The sequence below is a fragment of the Elephantulus edwardii genome, unplaced genomic scaffold (genome assembly GCF_000299155.1).
Source record: "Elephantulus edwardii isolate Elephantulus edwardi_28Jun2011 unplaced genomic scaffold, EleEdw1.0 scaffold00012, whole genome shotgun sequence".
Taxonomy (NCBI): Eukaryota; Metazoa; Chordata; class Mammalia; order Macroscelidea; family Macroscelididae; genus Elephantulus; species Elephantulus edwardii.
In genome coordinates, this window is record NW_006399762.1 from 8,016,473 (window position 1) to 8,040,199 (window position 23,727).

Sequence of the window (23,727 nt, forward strand, 5' to 3'; positions counted from 1 at the left end):
AATTCACAGGGTATTTATTGCCCGTCTTTCTCCTGTGAAGCAACTAGTGGATTCAAACTGTGTACCTCTCAGTTGACTATGCAGCTCCTTGCCACTAGACCACTAGAACTTCTGGATTAATATTTGTTACCCAATGGTTAATACAAATTATTAATTGATGTCACTTAATTATACATATAAAAATTCTTGTGATGTCATATGTTTTATGTTTATATTTCCAGAAAAATAGATTTTTGATGGAAAACAAAATAAAATTTATTGATTGAATGGCTGACTGTATTGGTTCTGTTTTTCTTATGTCTTTGAAGTTCATCTCCAAGGTAATATCTAGAGTAAAACAATTATGAAGCAAATAAAGTAATAAAAAGCATGTAAAAAAAGAACTCTATTCAACATTGCTCCTGTTTAAGAAATTTCCTAGGCGCTTTGAGAATATACAAGGATAAATTAGCCATCAGCTTAAGGTCTAAGGGATGAACATTGATAGTTAAAGTCCACTGTTGATCTTCTGTAACAAATAAACTTGAATTCAAATATACAGAAGACTGTTTTTCATTTTGATTCCTTTTGGAGTTCCTTCCTTCTTTCTATTCTTTCTCCCTCCCTTCTTTCCTCCCTCTCTTCAATCAATAAATACTTATTGAAAGCTAATTAAAATGACAAGTATTATTTTAAGTAGTGGAGATAGAGTGTCACACAAGTAGTTGGGATGAAATTTTCATTTAATTGGAAAAGGCCGAAAGTAAGTCAAGGGATTAATAACAAGAATTCAGTAGTCAGAGTTCAAAAAGAGTAATGTGAAGACATAGTTTGTCAGTGATCACTTCAGATGGCATGATCTGGGAAGCGCAAATCTGGTAAAGGGGATGTGATCCGCCCCTTGCATGTGAGGGGAGGGCATTCCAGGTTGGGAGCTGCGAGCGTGTAATGTTCTTGACAAGCATGTATTAAGGTGTTAAAAGAGACTGATCTTTGTTCTCAGCTCAGTAAGAAGCCATGTTGGTTAGTTAAGGTGTTAACTTTTACTTTGTTAAAAGACTGCTGTGTGGAGAAAGAATTGAAAGTATACAATCAGAGAGATGAGTTGGGAGGCTGTACCAGTTGTCCAAGTGAAAAATTGTGGAAGCTTGGACCAGCATGATAATAATGGAGATAGAAAAGAACAGATTGGGACACAGAATTTTGAAAGTTGACTTGATAGATCTCAGTTGTTGGATATGAGCTGAAGGAAATGAAAATTTAGACTAATTACTAGATGTTTGGTTTGATAAAATAGAGAAATGATGGTGTTATTTATTAATGTGAGAAAAACTGCAAGAGTGGGCTAGATGATAGATGAAACATTAAGAATTCTCTTTTGACTTATTTAAGTTGTCTATTTAGAAATACAAATGGCAATAGCAATTTGATTTAAAAATGAAAATGACATTGTTGTAGAACGTGTATGAAGATCCAAGGGGGGAGAGTGGAAGCAGAAGGTTGAGGACAGCCAGGGGAGATTATAAGGTCACACAATTTGATGGGTGAATGGAGGGGTGGGTAAAGGAAATGGGATCTGGTGTGAAAAACAATATATATGAGCTTTATAAATAAATCAGTAAAAAGAAACATTTTATTTAAATTTAGAAAAATGAAAGTGAACATCTCTATTTTCCATTAAGAAAGAATAAGTGAGTCTTTCAGCACTGACCTCCAGAATATTAGTAATTGTGAAATTGGCTAAGCATGAATGGGAACTGAATAAATGGCAATTAACAATAACAACAACAAATTTTAGTTATGTGGATGAAAAGATGATAATGTCCTTCCTGTTTTTATAATAATGCAATAACATAAAAGACCATATTCATATGCAAGTTCAAGCTGAAATTGAGGAAAATTAAATCAAGTCCACGGGAACCAAAATTTGACCTTAAGTCTGTTCCACTCAAATTTCAAAACCATCTCAGGAACACGTTTGAGGCCTTAAGCATCAATAAGCATAGACCAAATGAGCTCTGGGAGGATATCAAGAATAACAAAAATGCAAAAGATCATTACAAAGGCTGAAGAAGAAGAAATGACCAAGATGGATGTCAGATGAGACTCTGAATATTGCATTAGAGCGCTGAGAAGCCAAAGCTAAAGGAAGAAATCAAGAAATCAAAGAGCTGAATAGAAAATTTCAAAAGGCAGCTCGCGATGACAAAACAAGATACTATAATGAAATGTGCAGAGAACTGGAGTCAGAAAATCCAAAGGGCCGAATTCGCTCAGTGTTTCTTAAGCTGAGGGAATTGAAAAGAAAAAAAAAATTAAAAAAATTCAAGCCACGGGTGGCAATACTTAAGGATGCTTTGGGTAGAATGTTAAATGATCCAAGAAACATTAAAAGAAGATGGAAGGAGTACAAAGAGTCACTGTATCAGAAGGGGTTGGCTGACACAGTAGAATTTCATGAAATAACATATGAGCAAGAGCCTGTGGTGAAGAAGGAGGAAGTTCAGGTTGCTCTGAAAGAATTAGCAAAAAACAAGGCTCCAGGAGTTGATGGCATACAAATTGACATATTTCAACAAACAAATGCTGCCCTGGATGTGCTCACTAAGTTGTGCCAAGAAATCTGGAGGAAAGCCAGCTGGCCAACTGACTGAAAAAGATCGATACTTCTTCCCATTCCAAAGAAAGGTGACCCAACAGAGTGCGGAAATTACCGAACAATATCAATGATATCACATGCAAGCAAGAGTCTGCTGAAAATTATCCAAAAAGTTTTGAACAATATGTCAACACAGAACTGCCAGATGTGCAGGCTGGATTTAGAAGAGGTCATGGTACTAGGGATCATATAGCTTAAGGTTAGATGGATCTTGGGAGAAAGCAAAGAATACCAGAAGAATGTCTGCCTGTGCTTCATTGACTATGCAAAGGCTTTTGACTGTGTGGATCACAACAAGTTGTGGCTGACTCTGAGAAGAATGGGAATCCCAGAACATTTGATTGTGCTTATGCAAAACCTATACTTGGACCAAGGAGTAGTCATCAGAACAGAGCAGGGATACACTGGATGATTCAAAACCAGGAAGGGGGTCCACTCGGGATGTATTCTGTCTCCATACCTTTTCAATCTGTATGCAGAACAGATCATCCAAGACCCTGGGCTCTACAAGGAGGAATGTGGCATCAGGATTGATGGAAGAGTCATCAGCAACCTTCGTTGTATAGATGACACAACCCTGCTTGCTGAAACTGAGGAGGACCTGAAGCGCTTGCTGCAGAAGGTCAGGGACTGCAGCCTTCAATATGGATTCAAGCTCAACATCAAGAAAACAAAGATTCTCACCACTGGGCCAATTGGCTACATCAGTATGGATGGTGAAGAGATTGAGGCTCCACAGTCAACACTCTTGGTACGAGCATCCAGGAAATCAAGAGACAAATTGCATTGGTAAAGTCAGCTGTGAGAGTACTGAAGAACAGCGACTTCAGGCTGGAGACTAAGGTGTGCCTGATCCAGGCTATAGTCTTCGCAGTTATGTGCTATGCATCAGAGAGTTGGACAGTGAATAGGGATGATAGAAAGAGAATTGATGGCTTTGAGCTGTGGTGCTGGAGAAGAGTGTTGAATGTGACTGCTAAGAGAACAAACAGGTTTGCCCTGGAGAGAGTGAAGCTGGAATGCTCCTTGGAGTCAAGGATTCTGAAGCTTCGTCTGACATACTTAGGGCATGTTTCAAGGAGGGCCTGGTCCTTGGAGAGGGACATCATGTTTGGGAGAGTGTTGGGATAGTGCAGGAGAGGAAAACCCTTGGTTAGATGGATCGATTCTATGATTGGGGTCGTGGGAGTGAGTGTGTCAAAGACAGTGAGATTGGCCCAGGATAGAGCAGGGTTTAAGGGCTCTTGAACATAGGGTCACTGTGAGTTACAACTGACACGATGGCACATTACAAAACAACAAAAACCTGTAAAAAGATTTGTATTTTGAAAGTAAATTTGAGGTTTACCTTTAAAATGTTTTATGCATGAGGTAAGGGATTGATTTAGACGTTAATCTGTATGATATGGTATACTATGAAGACAGCATTTTAAATAGGTTTGTTGAGTTCGAAAGTACATCTGAAACCCGTTAAATAATTGTCATTTTTATTGGAATGATTTTTTTAACTAGATACTGCCACTTTTTAATAGGCTTCATTTATACAAGTAGATAACCCAGAAGAAATTATTTTTACCATTGTAATTTCATTAATGCACATTATTAGAATAATAGCTATAGAAGTCTGTAATCTTCTTGGAGCCCCAATGACACCGTGAGTTAAATGTGTGGCTCCCAACTGAAAGATCAAAACCACTAGCTCCTCTGGGAGAATGATGAGGCAGTCTACTTGAGGGAAGCTCTGTTGCCTCAGAAGTCCTGTGGGGCACTTCTGCTCCTCTGCCATGTTGGGTCACCATGAGTCAGAACAGATTCTATAGCAGGGAGTGTCACCATTATGGCAACCAGGGTACCTTGTTTATATTTTCCCTTCCCCTTTCTAATTCTTAATCTGTTACTATAGATTAGTATAGATTTAATGATCTAAAAAAAAGATAGATGTGAACCTGCCACATTTAGATAAATACTATTTTAATTTTAAAATACTTTGGAACAGACCATTTTTAACTGCAAGTTAATGTCCTTCTGTGTTTTTCTAAGTGGGTTGTTGAATATAAAGTCTTAATAGAAACTTGTTTTGGGAGAGGCAGGCTCAATGCTGGATGTGTTGTAAACGAGGTAATTGCCAAGAACAGCTTTGGAACTCCAGTATTATTTAAATGTTTATTGAAGCAAGCATCTTTTTTTATTCATTTTTAAAATTTTTTTTTGAAGCCAGTATCTTTAAGAGTCATGGAGAATGAGTTTCCATCTTAACTGAAGAAAAGAAGACTTTATTTCTCATGAAAAATGAAATAATGACCTGATCAGTTTACTATGTAGGGATTTGTGGCAGCTTTTTCAGATAGCACGGTCACTGGGTGGTGACTCTTAATTGCTGCTGACCTAGAGATTGGTGCTTTGAACTCACCACAGAGGAAAGGCCAAATGGTCTGCTTCCATAAAATTTATAGCCCACAAAACCCTTTGGAACACGTGTGTTTGTGCATGTATGGGGTGTGGGGTGGCCTCACCATGGCTTAGAATTGACTCATTATCAGTAAGTGTGGTCCTTTTCTTTTTCTAATAATGAATGTGTCTGCATGTTCTTTTCTGCAGAGAAATGGTCAATGCATGGTTTGCTGAACGAGTTCACACGATTCCTGTCTGCAAGGAAGGCCTCAGGGGCCACACCGAGGCTTGCTCTTGTCCCTCACAGCAGACTTCTCGTGCGGAGAGCAGTGCCCCTGCGACACCAACGAGGAAAATCTCTGCTTCTGAATTTGACCGGCCTCTTAGACCCATAGTTGTCAAGGATTCTGAGGGAACTGTGAGCTTCCTCTCTGACTCAGAAAAGAAGGAACAGATGCCTCTAACCTCCCCAAGGTTTGATAATGAAGAAGGGGATCAATGCTCACGGCTCTTGGAACTAGTGAAAGACATTTCTAGTCATTTGGATGTCACAGCTTTATGCCACAAAATTTTCTTGCACATCCATGGACTTATCTCTGCTGATCGCTATTCCCTGTTCCTTGTCTGTGAGGACAGTTCCAATGATAAGTTTCTTATCAGCCGCCTCTTTGATGTTGCTGAAGGTTCAACACTGGAAGAAGCTTCAAATAACTGTATCCGCTTAGAGTGGAACAAAGGCATTGTGGGACATGTGGCAGCACTTGGTGAGCCGTTGAACATCAAAGATGCATATGAGGTAAGTAGGAAGTTGTCATAGCAAAGGTGGTGGGAGTGGAATATCGATGAAGATGATTACTGTAAATAGTGAAGATACTTGATACTGAGAAAAAATATGATAATTGAGATATAATAATTTGCATACTTATTTAAAACTAGACTATATAGAAGAAGTTTCCAAACTTCCAAATGCAAGCATTTAAACAGTTTCTTTTAAAGAGTCAAGAGATATGGAATACAAGAAATCATTAAGGTAGTTCATTTCACCACTGTGTTTTCTTGGCTTTGTGTCTGATTTTATCTGATGTATCTGATTAGTCATCATGTCATCTTTAGTTGATCTTCCGAAGATTTTACTGAAAATCTAAAATCCAGTTCAATATGATGAATAAAAACTGGCCAATAAAAGGAAAAAGAGCCTTCTAGTCACAGTATTTTTCATTAACTCTTTGAATCATGTTGATTCAAAGTCATATTGATAGCAAAGTTAGAGTTATTTTTTTCTTTCCATCCTTTTGTTTTCATAATGTACTAAACTTGATATTTCGGAAAAATATTTTAGCTGCCTGATATATTATTTCTTCCACTTCTGTTCTAGTTTATTTATAGGCTAAATGAATCATGATATGATTCTTCCATTGACCATTGAAAATAATCTTATGTTACTAATAAAATTATGACTTAAAAATATTATGTATGACCCTTGATATGTTTCTAGCCCCTACATTGAATAATTAATTAGGGATCTCTGGTGGGCTAGTGGGTAAGAAGTTGCACTGCCAACCCAAAAGTTGACAGTTTGCATGCACCAACTATTCCAAAGGAAGAAGATGGACATTTTACAGCCTCTGCAAACCCACTGGAAGTTATGACTCAACAGTACATAACAACAATGTCACTTACTTGGTTTAGCTATCTACAGTGTGCTACAGAAGAGATTCTTTGACAGCCATACTGCTGTTCTGTAATTTGACAGCTCACTTGAACTTTTATTTGCCACTGTATTCCTCTTGCTCACTATAGTGCTTGGGGATCTCTGGTGGCTCAGTGGTAAGGAGTTGTGCTGCCAACACAAGAGAACCTAGTTCAAATCCACCAGCTGCTCTGCAGGAGAAAGATGGGAAGTCTCCTTAAAGAGTACATCCTCTTCCTAGGAGATTTACAGCTTCTAAAATATACTGGAGGATCAACTATGAGTTGATTCTCATTTAATGGTACATGACACTGAAATGCTTATTGGAGCTTCTGTAGCATAATGTGTTACATGGGGGGCTGCTAACCAAAAGACCTGTGGTCTGATTCCACCAGCCCCTCAGAGAGAAAGACAGGCAATCTCTTCCCATAAAATTTCTTGCATCAGAAATCTGGTAGAGTGGATTTGGTTTAATATGATGCCTGCCACATAGTCCGATATTAATTCTCCTTAGTTGAATTAAAATGATGGTAGAATATATAAAATAACAAAAGAAAAACCCCAAACCTTTTCCAGTCAAGCCAATTATGACTTTTAGCGACCTTATTGGGATGGCCCCAGTAGAACTGCCTCATAGGCTTTCCAATGCTGTAAACCTTTATAGGAGCAATCTAGCACAACTTCCCCCATGGAGCCATTGGTGGGTTCAGTTAATCAACCTTTTATTTAGCAGCCATATATTTAATCAGGGCTTTTTTATTATAGATAAAGTTTTGCCATCGAGTCACCTGCGACCCATAGCAACCCTTTATACAGCAGCTCTGAAGTCTGCCCTGTCCTGAGCCAGTCTGACTAATTCCGACATACCAACCCCCATTGCCCCAGTTACTGTATTAGTCCATCTCATCCAGGGTCTTCCACTCCTGTGCTGTCTCTCCACCCTTCCGAGCATGATGTCCTTCTCCAAGGACTGGTCTCTCCTGGACACGTGCCCAAAGTATGTGAGTCAGAGCTTCAAAATCCTATCCTCCAAGGAGAAACTTGGTTTCACCCTCTGCAAGATAGACCTATTGTTTTCTTGACAGTCCATGGTATTTTCAAGACTTGTTTCCTCTAGCACCACAATTTGAAGGCATCTATTCTTTTTCTATAATCCTTAGTCATTGTTGAGCTATCTGACACATAGCAAGTAATTGTGAAGACCATGGCCTGGATCAGCACACCTTAGTCTCTAGACTGACATCATTGCTTTTCAGTACTCTGCAGAGGTCCCTAACAGTAGATTTTTTCCCAATGCAATTGTCCTTTGACTTGCTGAGTGCTGGTGGTAAGAGTGTTGACTGTGGAACTGAGCAAGCTATAATTGTTAAGCACCTCAGTCTCTTCTCCATCTGTCATGGTGCTGACAGTTGGCTGAGTGGTGGGAATCTTTTTCTTCTTGATGTTGAGCTTCAATCCATATTGAAGATTACAGTTCTTGACTTTCTGCAGCAGGTGCTTCAAGTCCTCTTCAGTTTCATCAAGCAAGTTTGTGTCATCTACAAAACAAAGGTGGTTGATGAATCTTCCTCCAATCCTGATGCCACATTCATCCTCTTAAAGCTCTGTTTTCCAAATGATCTGTTCTGCATGTAATTTAAAAAGATATGGAGACAGGATGCATCCCTGATACCTCCTTTCCTGATTTTCAACCAGGTATTGTTTCCCTGCTCTCTTCTGAGGACTGCTTCCTGGTCCAAATGTAGGTTTTGCATAAGCACAGTCAAGTATTCTGGGATTCCCATTTTCCTCAAGGTTGACCACAATTTGTTGTTATCCACACAGTCAAATGCCTTTGCATAGTCAATAAAACAGAGACAGACATTCCTCTGGTACTCTTTGCTTTCTGCCAAGAGCCATCTGACATTGGCAATAATGATTCTAGTGCCATGACCTCTTCTAGACCCAGCTTGTATTTCTGGTAGTTCTCTGTCAATGTACTGTTCCAGTTATTTCTGGGTACTCTTCGACAAGATTTTTGCTAGTGTGTTATATTAGTTTGATAGTTTCCACGCTCTGTAAGGTCACTTTTATTGGAATTGGAATAAAAATCTCTTCCAGTGAGGTGGCGAGGTTGTTGTCTTCCAGATTTCATGGCACAACCTGGTGAGCATATTCAGGGCAGCATCTGTTTGTTGAAATACGTCAGTTGGTATTTCCATCAATTCCTGGGGCTTTATTGTTTGCCAGGTCCTTCAGAGCGGCCTAAACTTCCTCCTTCATCACCATCACCATTGCTTCTAGATCATATGTTGTCTTGAAATTTTTCTCTCAGTCAATTCTTTTTGGTACAATGACTTATTATATTATACTACTTCCATCTTCTTTTAATGCTTCCTGAATCATTCAGTGTTGTGCCCATAGCATCCCTAAGCATTGCAACTTGAGACTTGAGTTTGTTCTTTAGTTCTTTCAGCTTAAGAAATGCTTAACAAGTTCAGCCCTTTTGATTTTCTGACTCCAGCTCCTTGTACATTTCTTTATAATACTTTACCTTGTCTTCTTGAGCTGCCCTTTTAAATCTTCTGTTTAGCTCTTTAACGTCTTGATTTCTCCCCTTTGCTTTGGCTTCTCAGTACTGTAGTGCAATATTTAAAGTCTCTTCTGATAACCAGTTTGGTTTTCTTCCTTCTTTGTAATGACCTTTTGCATTCTTCATGAATGATATTCTTGATATCTTCCCACAGCTCATCTGGTCTTCATTCATTAGTGTTCAAGGCCTCAAACCTGTTCCGGGTTTGATTTTTAAATTCAAAGGGGATAGACTCAGATTAAATTTTGATTGGATATGATTTAACCTTCTTCAGGTTTAATTTGAACTTGCATTTGAGTAGTTGATGGTCTACTCCACGATCAGCACCTGGCCTAGTTTTCACTGCTGATATTGAACTTCCCCAGTGATTCCTTCCACAGGTGTAATCGATCTGATTCCTGTGCATCCCATCAGAAATCCATGTGTATCACCTGCATTTGTGTTTCTTATAAGAGGTATTTGCTATGAATTGATTGTACAGAATTCTTACATTCTGTCCACAGCCTCATTTCTGTCCCTAAGTCCGTATTTTCCGATTACTGATCCTTCTTTCTGGTTCCCAGTTTTCACATTCCAGTCGCCCATAATTATTAATGCATCTTGGTTACATGTTCAGTTGATTTCTGACTGCAGCAGTTGGTAGAAATCATTAATTTCCTCCTCTTTGGCTCTGATTGTTGGTGCATAAATTTGAATAAATGTGTGAGACAGAGTCTTAAAATCTTTGCCTTCAAGGAGCAGCTTGTTTTTGTTCACTCCAGTACAGACTTATTCTCTTGGAAACAAATGATATGTTCAGTACTCTTCTCCAGCACCCCAAATCAAAGGCATCAAGTTTTCTTTTGTCATCCTTGATCATTGTCCAGTTCTCTGATATATAGCAAGTAATTGCAAAGACCATGGCCTGATCAGGCACATCTTAATCTCTAGACTGACATCCTTGATGGTAGGGAAAGTTAACTAATAACTATGGGTAATAGAAAATTTATTATTTATAAAATGAATAAAATGAAGATATAATAGAATCTGAGAAAATAGAGCTTTATTGTAAAAATCTAGGTTGAAGGAAATGAAGACCTCACTAGAGAATTCACCTTTTAGAATCAAAAGAATAAAATGAATTTTGGATGATGAGATAGAATCTGTAGGCCTTGGCAGGCCACAGGAAATGGAAAGAAAGGGGGGAAAGGAGTTGAAAGTGACTCAGGTTTTGTTATTACGTGCAGTTCTGGAGAGGACTGTTTAGGGCAGGGATTAGGCAGAGATGTGACAGTCCAACAGATAAAATCTAGAGATCCTTTTCTTTTCAGAATCCATTCTGCTGAGAAGAAATGTAATTTTTTTTATGAGCGGTTTATTACTTTCTTGACTCTACTGGACAAATATGCTGGTCTTCTCGAGCTATCTCATGACTTCTTAGATCTTTGTAGTAACATCACACTGTAGCAGATCCAAGAGGGGTATTAAAGACACAGCTGAAGGATTGCAGCCAGAATTGCAGAATTCCCTTCCTGTCTTAGGTGACAGCTGGGTTTCCACTTTTCAATAGCACTACAGTCCTAAAGACAGTAAACCATAAATATTCTTCAACTTTGCTGAGAAAGCCTTCATGTGTTTGTGTGGTCCAAAGTTTCTCTAGCCTTGAGTATTCTTCACTTGTATGCATTTATTTAATCTACTTATCGTCTTTAAATCTTTGACAATGTGTTGTTTGTTTTGCAGTTAATAATGCTTTCATTCTTGTCCTGCTCTCTGAAAGAGGCCCAGTGTCTAGCTTTGTAGTCCTCTGAGGGGTGAAGCCACTTAGCTGGTGGATTCCTCATGTAGCTACTTCACCCTTGGCATCCTTGATGTGTGTTCATAGTGCCCTTTACAGAAGTTATTCATGCCTCAGGAATTTCATAAGGGGTTGTAGGGTGATATCTTATTTACAATGATATTAACAGTGGAAGTCAGTTGGGTAATGAGAAATTTATAACTCAGCCTTAACTGTAACTCAGTCTAAATTTGAAAAATCAAAATATTGTCCCATAGCCATTTGTGAAAGTGATAGAATATTTTGAATACATATTGTAACATTTTCTCAAGTTCTCCCTATCTGTACTTTTTCTTTAAGCTAGCATCTATAAAATTAACACTCTAAGACAATGCCCAACAGAAGACTGTAATGATTATAAAGTAGAAATAGAATCCAGAAAGTGGTCACAGAATATAGTAATGCTCAGATTAAAGCTAAAAATAAAAAGTAATCAGTGGTTTGCACCCACCAGCCATATCCCATGAGGGAGAAAGATGTAAATCTGCTTCCATAAAGATTTTAACCTTGGAAACTCAGTGAGATAGTTCTGTTAAGAGTTGCTGTGATTTGAAATTGACTGAAAAGTAATTGGATTGGTTTTTGTAAGGAAAGACTTTAAGGAGCCCTGATAGTGCAATGGTTAATGGTAGTGATTTTTTTCTAACCAAAAAATTAGTTACTTAGGCCTTTCTAGGGATTCCACTAAAGAAAGACTTGCTGATCTGTTTCTTTGAAGATTACAACCTATAGGAAGTTCTTGTCACAAGAAGGTGGCACCTACCAACAAAAAGGAAGATTAAAGCCCCTAAGATTTCCTGTATTCTTGGAAAAGACATCAAATTTGGAAAAGTAGAGGGCTAGTCCAAGAGAGAAAGTGACAACAACAACAGATTTAAGTATGGTAGATATCTTAAGGATGGCACAGGATGAGCCAATATCAATCTTATATTCATAGAGTCACAATGAATTTTAGTTTACTCAATGACATCTAATAACAAAAAAGCCAAATATTTTATATTGTCAAAGCAACTCCTCTTTCATCTAAATTTTGAATGAAAAGGTAAAGGTTTTCTTGTTTTCATAAGATTTCTGGAGGAAAAATTTTGAAGGTCTTAGGAAAGGGTCCTGTTGACACTTACTTGAGTTTTATAATATAGTTGTCATTTTTCCCATTTCTGTATCAACTCTCCATTTTCTCCTTTGCCTCCTCCAAAAAATACATCTGCACCTTTTCTCACTCTGCAAAAATTACTACCTCTTTGAGATATTTACTAAGATATTTGTTTAATGAAAGTGTGTTCATGTGAAAGATTCTGATGAATAAAATCATCTCCAAAATGAATTTGAAATGAAAAGAAATAAAAGGAACAATTTTTTTCATATTGCTAAATCTTATAATCTCTCAGGGAATAATTATGTCCCAAGGAGCAGAATTTAAGAATGTCTATTCTATATTGTTCTGTATTTGCCTTTGATTAATGTTCTAATCACTTTTAGGCATTGCTTTAGAAATACTTCTGTATGAAAAAACACCAGCTGTATAATTTGGCAAGTCCTTTATATTATTAGTTTGGTTTCTTGCTTTTTGCTTTTTGTTTTGATATCATTCCAAACCTCAGAAAAACTGTAAGAAGAGTATAACAGATTTCCAAACACTTAACATAGATCCTGTAGTTCATACCTTTGTCTTACTATTTTCTCTATGTTTGCATTATTTGTGTTTATATATAAATGACATGTGCATATTATTTTCCTGTATTATTTAAAAATAAGCTGAAGACATAATTGCACTAAATATTTCAGTATTTTATCTCTCCCAGTTGAACTGCACTGTAAAACTAGTAATTTCTACATCATTACAGTATTTTCTCTAATAGTACATAGTCAAATTTCATATATTCTTTTAATGTTCTATTTATTTATTTAAAGGAAACTTGAAGTGAAATAAATGTTCTATTTATTGATTTAGAGGAAAGTTAACAGTGATTAGCACTCAGCTGCTAGCTGAAAGTCTTGTGGTTTGAACCCAAGAGGCACTACACTTGGGGAAGATACAACAGTCTACTTCTATAATACTAAAAACTGGAAGCCTTATGAAGCAATTCTACTCATTTTTTTAACATTTTTATTTTATGTTGTTTTGCTTACAAAGTTCATATACATTGTGTTTCACACTCTTCTTCATTCACATTGTGTTTCATACAATCATTCGCATTCATTACGTTTTACAGAATTAATCGCGTTGGACTATGCCCTACACTACCTTGTCTTATCAGATCCCTGCTGGATATTTCCCATTTCCTTTACTCCCTTTCTCCACCCACCACATTGTGCAACCCTGTGATTTTGCTCCTACATATCCTCATTCCTCTGCTCTTAACCCTTCCCCTCCTGGATCCTAATACATGTTTTACTAGTTATTCTTTTATTTTTATGATAATGGTCTTGTATAGTGTTTGTCCTTATGAGACTGAATTTGCTCACTCAGCATAATGCTCTCCAGTCTCTCCTAAGTGCATTAATTTTTTAAATAATTGCTCATGAATGCTGTATTTCATTGTGTGAATGTACCGTAATTTCTCAATCCATTCAGCTGTAGTTGGACATTTGGATTGTTTCCATATTCTTCAGATGGTGAATAATGATGCTATGAACATTTGTGTACAAATCTCTGTCTGTGTCTCGGTTTTCATTTCCTTGGGGTATATTCCTAGTAGTGTAATTGCTGGGTCATAGGGAATTTCTATGTTCCGCCTTTTGAGGAAATGCCATACTACCTTCTAGAGTGATTGTATCATTTTACAATACCACCAATAGTGTATGAGAGTTCCATCTCCACATCCTCTCCAACATTTATTGCTTGCTGTCCTGTTAAACTTTGTCACTGCTACCAGAGTGAGATGGTTTATCATTGTGGTTTTGATTCACATCTCTCGTATTGCCAGTGATTTTGAGCATTTTTTTTTAGTTTCCAAATTTTTTAAATTAATTTTAATGAAAGTTTACGGAGACTTTTACGGTTTCCAGTCATTCATTGTTGCACTTTTCTCCCTGCCCACCCATTTCTCCTCCAATTTCCTCTTCATGAAAAGTAAAACTCTTTCATTGTTATGTAATCCCTCCCCCCCATGTCCACTCTACTATGCAGTCTTTATTTTGGACTCCTGTCATGACAATAATAGTCATATATCCCTTTTAAACAGTTCTCTCCCTCATCTATTTCACTGCAGCATGCATCATTCCTCCCCTCCTCTCTGTCTTCCCTTAACCCTGATGTCAGTCTCGTTTTCCAACAGTGGCCCTCCGCAATATTTGTCTTTTTCTGACTGAGATATTTAACTCATTATAATGTCCTCCAGGGTCATGCATTTTGTATAATATTTCATGAGTTCCTTGTATTATGCTGCATAGTATTCCATTGTGTGACTATACCAGAGCTTCTCTAACCATTTGTTTGTTGATGGGCACTTGGGTTGTATTTCTTTAAGTGTCTGTTGGCCATCTGAATGTATTCCTCTGTGATAATTCTTTCTATGTCTTTTACCCATTCTGTAATTGAATTATCAATTTTTTTTCTCTGGAGGTTCAGGAGTATTCTATACACTTTTTAGAGACCTTGTCTGAGATGGTATTGCCAGATTTTTCCCCCAATCAGTTTGTTTTCTTTTTACCTTGTTGGAAAAAGCTTTTGATGGACACAAGGATTTAATCTTTAGCAGATACCATTCATCAATTTTATCCTCTCTAGGCTGTGCATTTCTGGCTGTATTTGGCAGTCTCTTTATGCCATTTAAGCTTGGTCCTAGTTTGTCTCTTATGAATTTTATGATTTTAGGCTTTATTCCCCGGTCTCTGATCCACTTTGAATTAATTTTCCATTTATTTGGTCTTTTATTTTTTTTTTTCACAGAAGTGTTTTTAGTTTTCTTTGTACAGATCTTTTGTTTCTCTGGTTAGGTTCGTTTCCAAGTGTCTCAATTTGTGGTTGGGTATTGTGAATGTTATGGCTTTCTTGGTTTCTGTGACTTCTCTTTATTACTGTAGTGGAACCCCACTGATTTTTGGATATTGATCTTGTATCCTGCCATTTTACTAAATTGGCCAACTAACTCTAACAGTTTTTCTTGTTGACTCCTTGGGGCTTTATGTATAAAATGTCATATCGGCTGTATATAGTGAAAGTTTAACCATTTCTTTGCCAATCGGGATGCATTTTATTTCCTTTTTTGTTGTATTACCCTAGTAAGCATTTCCAGTGCAATATTGAATAGAAGTGGTGACAGTGGACGTCCTTGTCTGGTCCTTGTTCGCAGGTGAATGCTTTTAGACTTTCTCCATTGAGAATGATATTGGCTCTTGGTTTGGCATATATATTTTTCACCATGTTGTAGAAATTTCCTTCTATTCCTATTTTGCTGAGCTTCTTAATCAGGAAGGGGTGTTGAATTTTATCAAATGCCTTTTATGCATCAATTGCTAGGATCACAAATTTCTTGTTACTTGCTTTGTTAATGTGGTCAATTATGTGGATTGTTTTTCTTATGTTGAACTAGCCTTGCATACCTGATATGAATCCCATTTGGTTAGGATGAATTACTTTCTTTTTTTTTTCTATATTTTATTAATTTTCATAAACATTTACAGAGATTTTGGGTTTCCATTCATTCCTTGTTGCACTATTCTCTCTACCCTCCTCCCAGTTTGTTCTTGTCCAAATGCCACAGTGCTTGTCAAAGCCAGTTCTGATTAATCTTCTTTGTCAGTGTGTCCTTTGCCATTCCCTATCACTCCTCCCTGAGAGAGACTTCACCCTGAGTCATAAGGAAAAGGGGATGGCGTATTCTCTTAGCTACTTCCTGCTGAAAAGGGACGCTGTGGGTTTCAGGGTGAAGATCTTCTCTCACTACTCTAAAGGGCCCCTTTGGCAGTAGGGAACACACAGACTATTATGGAGATTGATTTTGGGATTTAGATGCACTCTTATTGATTGTGCTTGACCGTACATGTTCATATCCTTGAAGATGTATCATGGGGGTGTTGCAACCTAGAAGACACAAATTTGACTAACAAGTTATAAGTACATGAGTCCAAAAATTATGGAAAAGTAAAAGAAAAGATTCTTTCATTGTTTTACAAACCCTCCCCCAGGTCCCCTCCACCATGTAGCCCTTGCTCTAGTCTCCTGTGATGACAGAAATACCTAGTCATATATCTCTTTTAAACAGTTTTCTCCCTCCTCTGTTTCAGTGCAGTATACATTATTGAACCCATCTTACTCAGTCTCTCCCCAACCCCAAGGACAGTCCCATTCTACAACAGTGGCATCATGTAATATTTGTCCTTTTGTGACTGGGATATTTCACTCAGCATAATGTTCTCCAGAGTCAACCATTTTGAATAATATTGCATGAGTTCCTTGTTTTTTAATGCAGCATAGTATTCCATTGTGCGAATATACCACAGCTTCTCTAGCCATTCGTTTGTTGAGGATGAATTACTTTCTTGATGTGCTATTAAATTGTACTGGCTAGGATTTTGTTAAGGATTTTTGTATCTATATTCATGAGAGATATTAGTCTGTAGTTTTGTGTGGGGTTTTTTTTTTAATATCTTTGCCTGGCTTTGGTATTAAGATTATGCTTGCTTCATAGAGTATCTCTGGAAGTGTTTCTTTTTCGGTTTTTTTTTTTTTTTCAATAATTTAAGTATAATTAGTGATAAATCTTCTCTGTATGTTTGGTAGAATTTAGCTGTGAAGCCATCTGGTCTGGGACTTTTTAGTGGGAGAGTCTTTTTATGATCTGTTCAATTTCTTCTTTTTTGATGGATCTGTTCAAATGTTTTACATTTCTCTGTGTCAGTCTGTGTGGGGCATGAGTTTCAAGAAATTTGTCTATTTCCTCTAGGTTTTCAAATTTATCAGAGCATGTTATTGTTATTTTATGTGCCTTCAAGTCACCTGTGGCTCATAGCAACCCTATATACAACAGATCTGAAGCCTGCCCAGTTCTGACCCAGTTTCATTGACTGTGACCTACCTACTCTCATTACCCCAGTTACTGTATCATGCATCTCATCCAGGGTCGTCTTTTCCTGTGCTGTCCCTCTACCTTCCAAGCACCATGTCCTTCTCCAATGACTGGTCCCTCCTGGCCACATACTGTAAGTATGTGACATGGAGCTTCAAAATCATAACCTCCAAGGAGAAACTTAGTTTTACCCTCTCCAAGACAGACTTATTTGTTGTCTTGGTGGTCCATGGTATGATCAATATTCTTCTTCAGCTCCACAATTCAAAGGCATTGATTCTTCTTCTGTCATCCTTAGTCATATTCCAGTTCTCCAATGCATAGCAATTAATTGTGAAGACTATGGCTTGGATCAGGTGCATCTTGGTCTCTAGGCTGACATCATTCCTTCTCAGAACTCTGGAGTGGTGTTTGACAGTAGATTTTCCCAATGAAATTTGTCTTTTGATTTCTTGACAGCTAGTACCAAGAGTGTTGATTGTTAAGCCAAGCAAGCTATAACTGTTAATCATCTCAGTCTCTTCTCCAACATCGTGTTGCCAGTTGGCCTAGAGGTGAGAATCTTTGTCTTCTTGTTGTTGAGCTTCAATTCATATTGAAGACTGCATATTGACCTTCAGGTCCAATGTTGTGTCATCTGCATAATATAGGTTGTTAATGAGTCTTCCTTCAGTTCATATGCCACAATCCTCCTCATAAAGCCCAGCCTCCCAAATGATCCCAAATATAGATTGAAAAGGTATGAAGACAGGACACATTCCTAACACACTCCTTTCCTGATTGTGAAACATGTAATGTTTTCTTGCTTTGTTCTGAGGACTACTTCCAATTCTGTGTATAGGTTTCACATGAGCACAATCAAGTGTTCTGGGTTTCCCATTTTCCTCAAGGTCAGCTATAATTAATATTCTGATATTATAGATTTAATTTCCTCTGGTTCTGTTGTGATTTCACCCCTATCATTTCGTAATTAAGTTATTTATGTTTTCTTTTGTTAAGTTTGCTAATGGCTTGACAATTTTATTGACCTTTTTGAAAAGCCAGATCCTGGTCTTATTGATGGTTTCATTTGTTTTTCTGTTTTCTGTCTCTATTTCATCGCTTGTTCTTTAATTTTCTATTTTCTAGAGGTTGTGGGGTTATATTGTTGTTCTTTTTCTGTTTGATTAAAATGTTGAGTTATAGCTATAATTTTGCTTCTTCATCTTTTGTGTGGTGTCTCTTGCTATTAACTGTGCTCTGTGGACTGTCTTAGCTATATCCCAGAGGTTTTAGTACGTTATATTTTCAGTATCTTTTCTTTTAAGGAACTTTTTAATTTAATTCTTTATTTCTTCTATAACCCAATTATAGTTATTTTGCCTCCACATTATTATTTCTTACAAGCTTTATCCTCTTGTGTTAAATCTCTAGTTTTATGGCATTGTGATCTGAGAAGATATTCTGTATGATTTCAGTGTTTTTGAGTTGAAGCTTGTATTGTGCCTTACTTATTATGTGATCTATTCTGGAGAATGTAGCATGTGCACTTGAGGAGAAAGTGAATTGAGTTTTAGTTGGGTGCAGTACCCAGAATACATGCATAAGGTAGAGTTGTCTTAATGTATTAGTTTAGATCGTTTGCATCTTTGTTAAGTTTCTTTTGAGTTGACCTATTCTTTAATGATAGCGATGTGTTAAAATTTCCTACCACTACTGTGGTACCATTTCTTTCTTAAATTCTGTTAATCATTGTTTTATGTATTATTGGTCTATCATTTGGTGTATAGGTGTTGACCAAGGTTATTTCTTCTTGATCTACTGTGTTTTTAATCATTACATAGCACCCTTCATTATCTTTTTATGGGGCTTTTCATCCTGAAGTCTATCATGTCAGAGATAAGTATTGCCACTCCTGCTTTTTTTTTTTTTGTGGATGCTGTTTGCTTGGTATATTTTTTTACAGCCTTTGATTTTGAATCTGTCTTTTCATTTTTAGATGTGTCAGTTGTAGGCAACATATTGATTGACTTTAGGTATTTTCCCCCATTCTGCTACTCTTTTTCTCTTGACTGGTGCATTGAGTTTATTCACATTAAGTGTGAATAGTGACAGGCCAGGTTTTATTGTTGCCATTTTGCTGAATTTCTTTTGTTGTTGTTTTTGGTTACTGTGGTCCATCCACTTTCCTTTTGTGTCTCTGTGTGAAGGACTTTTCTTAAAAGTTCTTGTAGATTTGGCCTTGTTCTCACAAATTCCTTAATTTCCTTCTTTTCTGCAAAAGATGTTATTTCTCCTTCATATTTGATGAAGAGCTTTGCTGGGTACAGTAATTTCCTTTGGCTGTTATGTTCTTTCAACTTTCTGTAAATGCCATCCCATTGCCTTTTAGCTTACATGATTTCCGTTGAGAAATCAGAACTTAATCTAGTTGCTTTTCCTTTGTAGCTGTTTTTCTTGTGCTGCTTTTAGTATTCTATCTTTATCTTTTATGTTGGAGAATTTGACTGATATGTCTTGATGTTTTTCTTTTGGGGTCTAGTCTATTTGGTGTTTGCTATGCTTCTTGAATGTGCATTTTTCCATTCCTAAACATACCTGGGAAGTTTTCTTCTATGCCACATCCACAATTTTCTCAGTGATTTTTCTGTCTCATATTCTGGATTCCAATCAATTCCTTTTGATGTCATCACACATGATTTTAATAGTTTCTTCAATTTCGTTATGTCTCAACTCTTATTTTTCTTCTAACTTATTTCCATTGAGGTTCTTATCTTCCAGCCTAGTGACTCTCTGCTTTGTTTCTTCTTTTCTACTTTTTTGTTCTTTCAGAATGTTGGGCACTTCAGCTCTTTTGGCTTTAATAGTCTGCATTGCATGTCCATGCCTTTTTTTGTTATTTTCACTATTGTGTTGAATGTACCCTCTCTGTCCTGTGATGATTTTTTTTAAGTTCTTGAACCTCTTTATCTATGTTGTTGTTATGTGCCGTCGAGTTGTTTGCGACTCATAGTGACCCTATGTACAACAACCCTAAACCCTGCTCTATCCTGTGCCAATTGCATTGCTTTATCTATAGTTTCAATTCTTTCTCCCATTTTTTGCATTTTCTTCTTTTGTTATACAAGTTTCTCCTCATTGATATATTTATTCTGTCTCCCTGTTTCTGGAGTATTTACTTTCATAATGGCTTCATTGTTTCTTCCATCATTTGCACCTTCTCCCATAGCTGCTAAAATAACTTCTTGTTAATGTCTTTTTTCTGGGTCTCTACATCTAGAGTGTTCCCTTTATTTGCGGCTTCAATTGTTTCTTCTGTCATTTGTACTTTCTTCCATAGCTGTTCGAATACTTGCAAGTCAACATATATCTTTTTGCCTTTTTGTCTTTGAGGTGTTCATTTGGTCTGCTTCCCCCCCCCCCCCACAATGTTTCAGGTTAACTGCTGCTTTCTTGACAGTATGTGCAGTTTTTCTTGATAAGTGTTAAGCCATTTCTATTTGTCTGTGTAAATTTTTGCTAGTTCTTTATATTATTTATTAGTTGCCAACTTCAAAATGTTCAATCTGTAGTATGAGCCACTCGCTCTTTTATAAGTCCTTTTTGGGAATATTTGCCTATCCTAAAGTCCTTCAGGTTCACTCTGATCTGCAGTCAGTTTTGTAGGAATCTTGCCTTATTGTAGTCCTCTCTCTCAAACTCTTTATTTTCCTCCTTCACGTATGGAGTGGCTGAGTGGTGGAAGACCAAAGGTGGTCCACTTGAGCAGTTTCTATCCAGAAGGATTTCAAGTCAGCTCTCTTTCACATAGGTTAATGTGCCAACTGAGAAAGTCTTTCCCCTGCTTCTACTTTTTTGTCCCAAACTATTGTCCTGTTTAGCATCTGAGATAGCTCTGTCGTGGTGAAGGTAAGGATGCCCAAATGGAGGGACCTTTCCTCTGGGAAGTTTCAGTCAGTTTTCTCCCCTGCATGCACCAGAAAGTGCTGGCTCAGGGGAATAATGTCTCACCTGATGGCACCTTCTCTCCTGAAGCCTAATGTCATCTTTTTTTGTTGTTGTTGTTTTTGTTGTTGAGTGGCTCAAGACTAGGGACACCAACTTTAGCAACTTGTATGCAAGGGGGTCTCAAGTCAGCTTTCTTTCTCTCAGTAAGCTGAGAAAGTCTTTCTCCTGCTTGTTTGCTTTCTGTCTCAAATTCTTCTTGTCCTGTTTGGCAACTGGGATGGACCCATAATGGTTTAGGCAAGGATCCCCAAATCTCTAGTCTTTTAATGTTACTATGTGTTAGATTTACTTCCAGAACAAAGGTTGCAGAGCTTTTTTGTGTCGTTTTTTTTTTAAATATGATTGTTTTTATTTTATGTTAGCTTGCATACAAGAGTCATATATATTGTGTTTCATTTATATAAATGTTTCACACATCTTCTGTATTCATATTGTTTCATACAATTTCCCCCATACAATGTGTTTTATAAAGTTAATCACCATTGTTCATTACTACCATTACCCCACCTTTTCAGACCCCTCTGGATCTTTCCTATTTCTTTTACCCCTTCCTCTGCCCGCTAAACTCTATGACCCTGTCATTTTCCCTTACCTTTATCCTTACCCCTCCTCATTCTCTCTTTTCCTCTTTGGACTTTTCAGCATATTTTACTAGTAGTCCTATTTTTACAATAATGGTCTTATGCATTATTTTTCAGAAGTGCTTTGCTTATTTGAGATCACTTTCCTTACCAAATAAACTTAAAAAATTGCCTTTCCTATCTCTTTGAATAATGAATTTATGTCTATGTCGGGATTATATTAAACATATAAGTTGTTTTTGGTAGGATTGTCATTTTCATTATATTGAGTGTTTCTGTTCATGAACGAGGAAGAATTTTCCTTTTATTTAGATTTTGTGTTATTTCTCATAGTAGGGTCTTGTAGATATCTTTACGAAGTTTTTTTGTGCCTCTAGTTAGGTTTACCCAAGTATCTCAGTTTGTGGTTGGCTATGATATATGTGGCTATAAATGATATTTCTTTCTAAGTTTTATTTTCTGTATTTCCGTTGTTACTATAGAGGAATCTCACTGATTTTTGTATATTGATTTTGTATCCTGACACGCTACTAAATTGGTCTACTAGGTATAACAGTTGCTTGTTGTTTTCCGGTGTTTTTTCTTTCCCTTGAGTCCTTGGGGTTTTCTGTGTACTCTGTCATTTCACCTGAATATAACAACAGTTTTACCCCCTCTTTGCCAATTTGAATGCCTCTTAGTTCCTTCTTTTGTTGTATTGCCCTAGTAAGTACCTCCAATATAATATTGAAGAGGAGTGGTGAGAGTGGGAATTGTTGCCTGGTCCCTGTTCACAAAATGAATGCCTTTAGCCTTTCTCCATTGAGAATCTACCTCTTGGTTTTATGTATATACTTTTCACTCTGCTGGAGGAATTTCTTTCTGTTCCTGCTTTGCTGAGAGTTTCGATTAGAAAGGGGTGTTGGATTTTATTGAAGGCCTTTTCTGCAACAATCGATAGGATTGTGTTCTTAGCCTTGTTAATGTGATGAGCTACGTTGTTTTTCTTACGTTGAACCATCCTTGCATGCATGTTATGAATCACATGTGGCCGTATTTTTTAATAAACTGTTGGATTCTCCAAGCCAAGAATTTTTTTTTAAGATTTTTGTTTTATATTCATGAGAGATACTGTCTATACTTTTTTCTATTTTTATAATTTATTTGCCTGGTTTGGGTATTAAGGTTATGCTTGCTCCATAGAATGACTCTGGGAGTGTTTCTTCTTTTTCTTTTAATAATTTAAATAGAATTGTTTATAGATCTCTTAATGTTTGGTATAATTCAGCTGTGAAGCCATCTGGGACAGAATTTTTTTGGTGGGTAGTGGAATCTTTTTACAGCCTGCTTAGTTTCTTCTTTTGTGATGGGTCTGTTCAAGCATTCTACATCTGTCCATGCCAATATGGGTAGGGTGTGAGTTTCAAAGAATTTGTCCATTTTCTCTAGGTTTTCAAATTTATTGGAGTATAGCTTTTCATAATATCTACTTAATTTTATCTAGTCTTCTGTGATGTTATTGCTGTAATTTCTAATTCAAGTTATTTGAGTCTTTCTTTCCTTTTGTTAAATTTGACAATGGTTTGTCTATTTTATTGACCATTTTGAAAAAGCAGCTCCTGGTCTTGTTGATGGCGTTGATTGATTTCTACATTTGCCCTTGCAATTCCCTTTCTTCTAGAAGCTATTGGGTTAGATTGCTGCCCTTTTTCTATTCAATAGATATGTTGAGTTAGTCAATAATTTTGCTTCTTTCTTCATCTTTTATTTGTTGCCTATTGCTATAAACTGGCCTCTGAGCCTTAGTTGTATCCCAGAATTTTGACCTGTTGTATTTTTATTATCATCTGTTTTGAGGAACTTTTAAAATTTATTTCTCCTATAACCGAATCATGGTATAGCAGGATGTTATTTAGTTTCCATGTTAGTGGTTTTGTAAACTTTACACTGTTGTCCTTAATTTCTTGCTTTATGGCATTGTGGTCTGAGAAGATACCACCTGTAATTTTTAATTTGTTGAGTCTTGCTTTGTGTCCTATAATTTGATCCATTTTAGAGTATG

General features: G+C 36.9%; 1 protein-coding gene across 1 annotated transcript in view; it reads left to right on the top strand.

Moving 5' to 3' along the window:
* The window catches only part of PDE5A (phosphodiesterase 5A, cGMP-specific), a 259,248-nt gene that overhangs the window by 30,642 nt on the left and 204,879 nt on the right, over positions 1-23,727 (top strand). Inside the window, exon 2 of the mRNA XM_006881059.1 lies at positions 5,237-5,825. Coding sequence (XP_006881121.1) covers positions 5,237-5,825 — 589 coding nt within the window. The remainder of the gene's footprint in view (positions 1-5,236; positions 5,826-23,727) is intronic.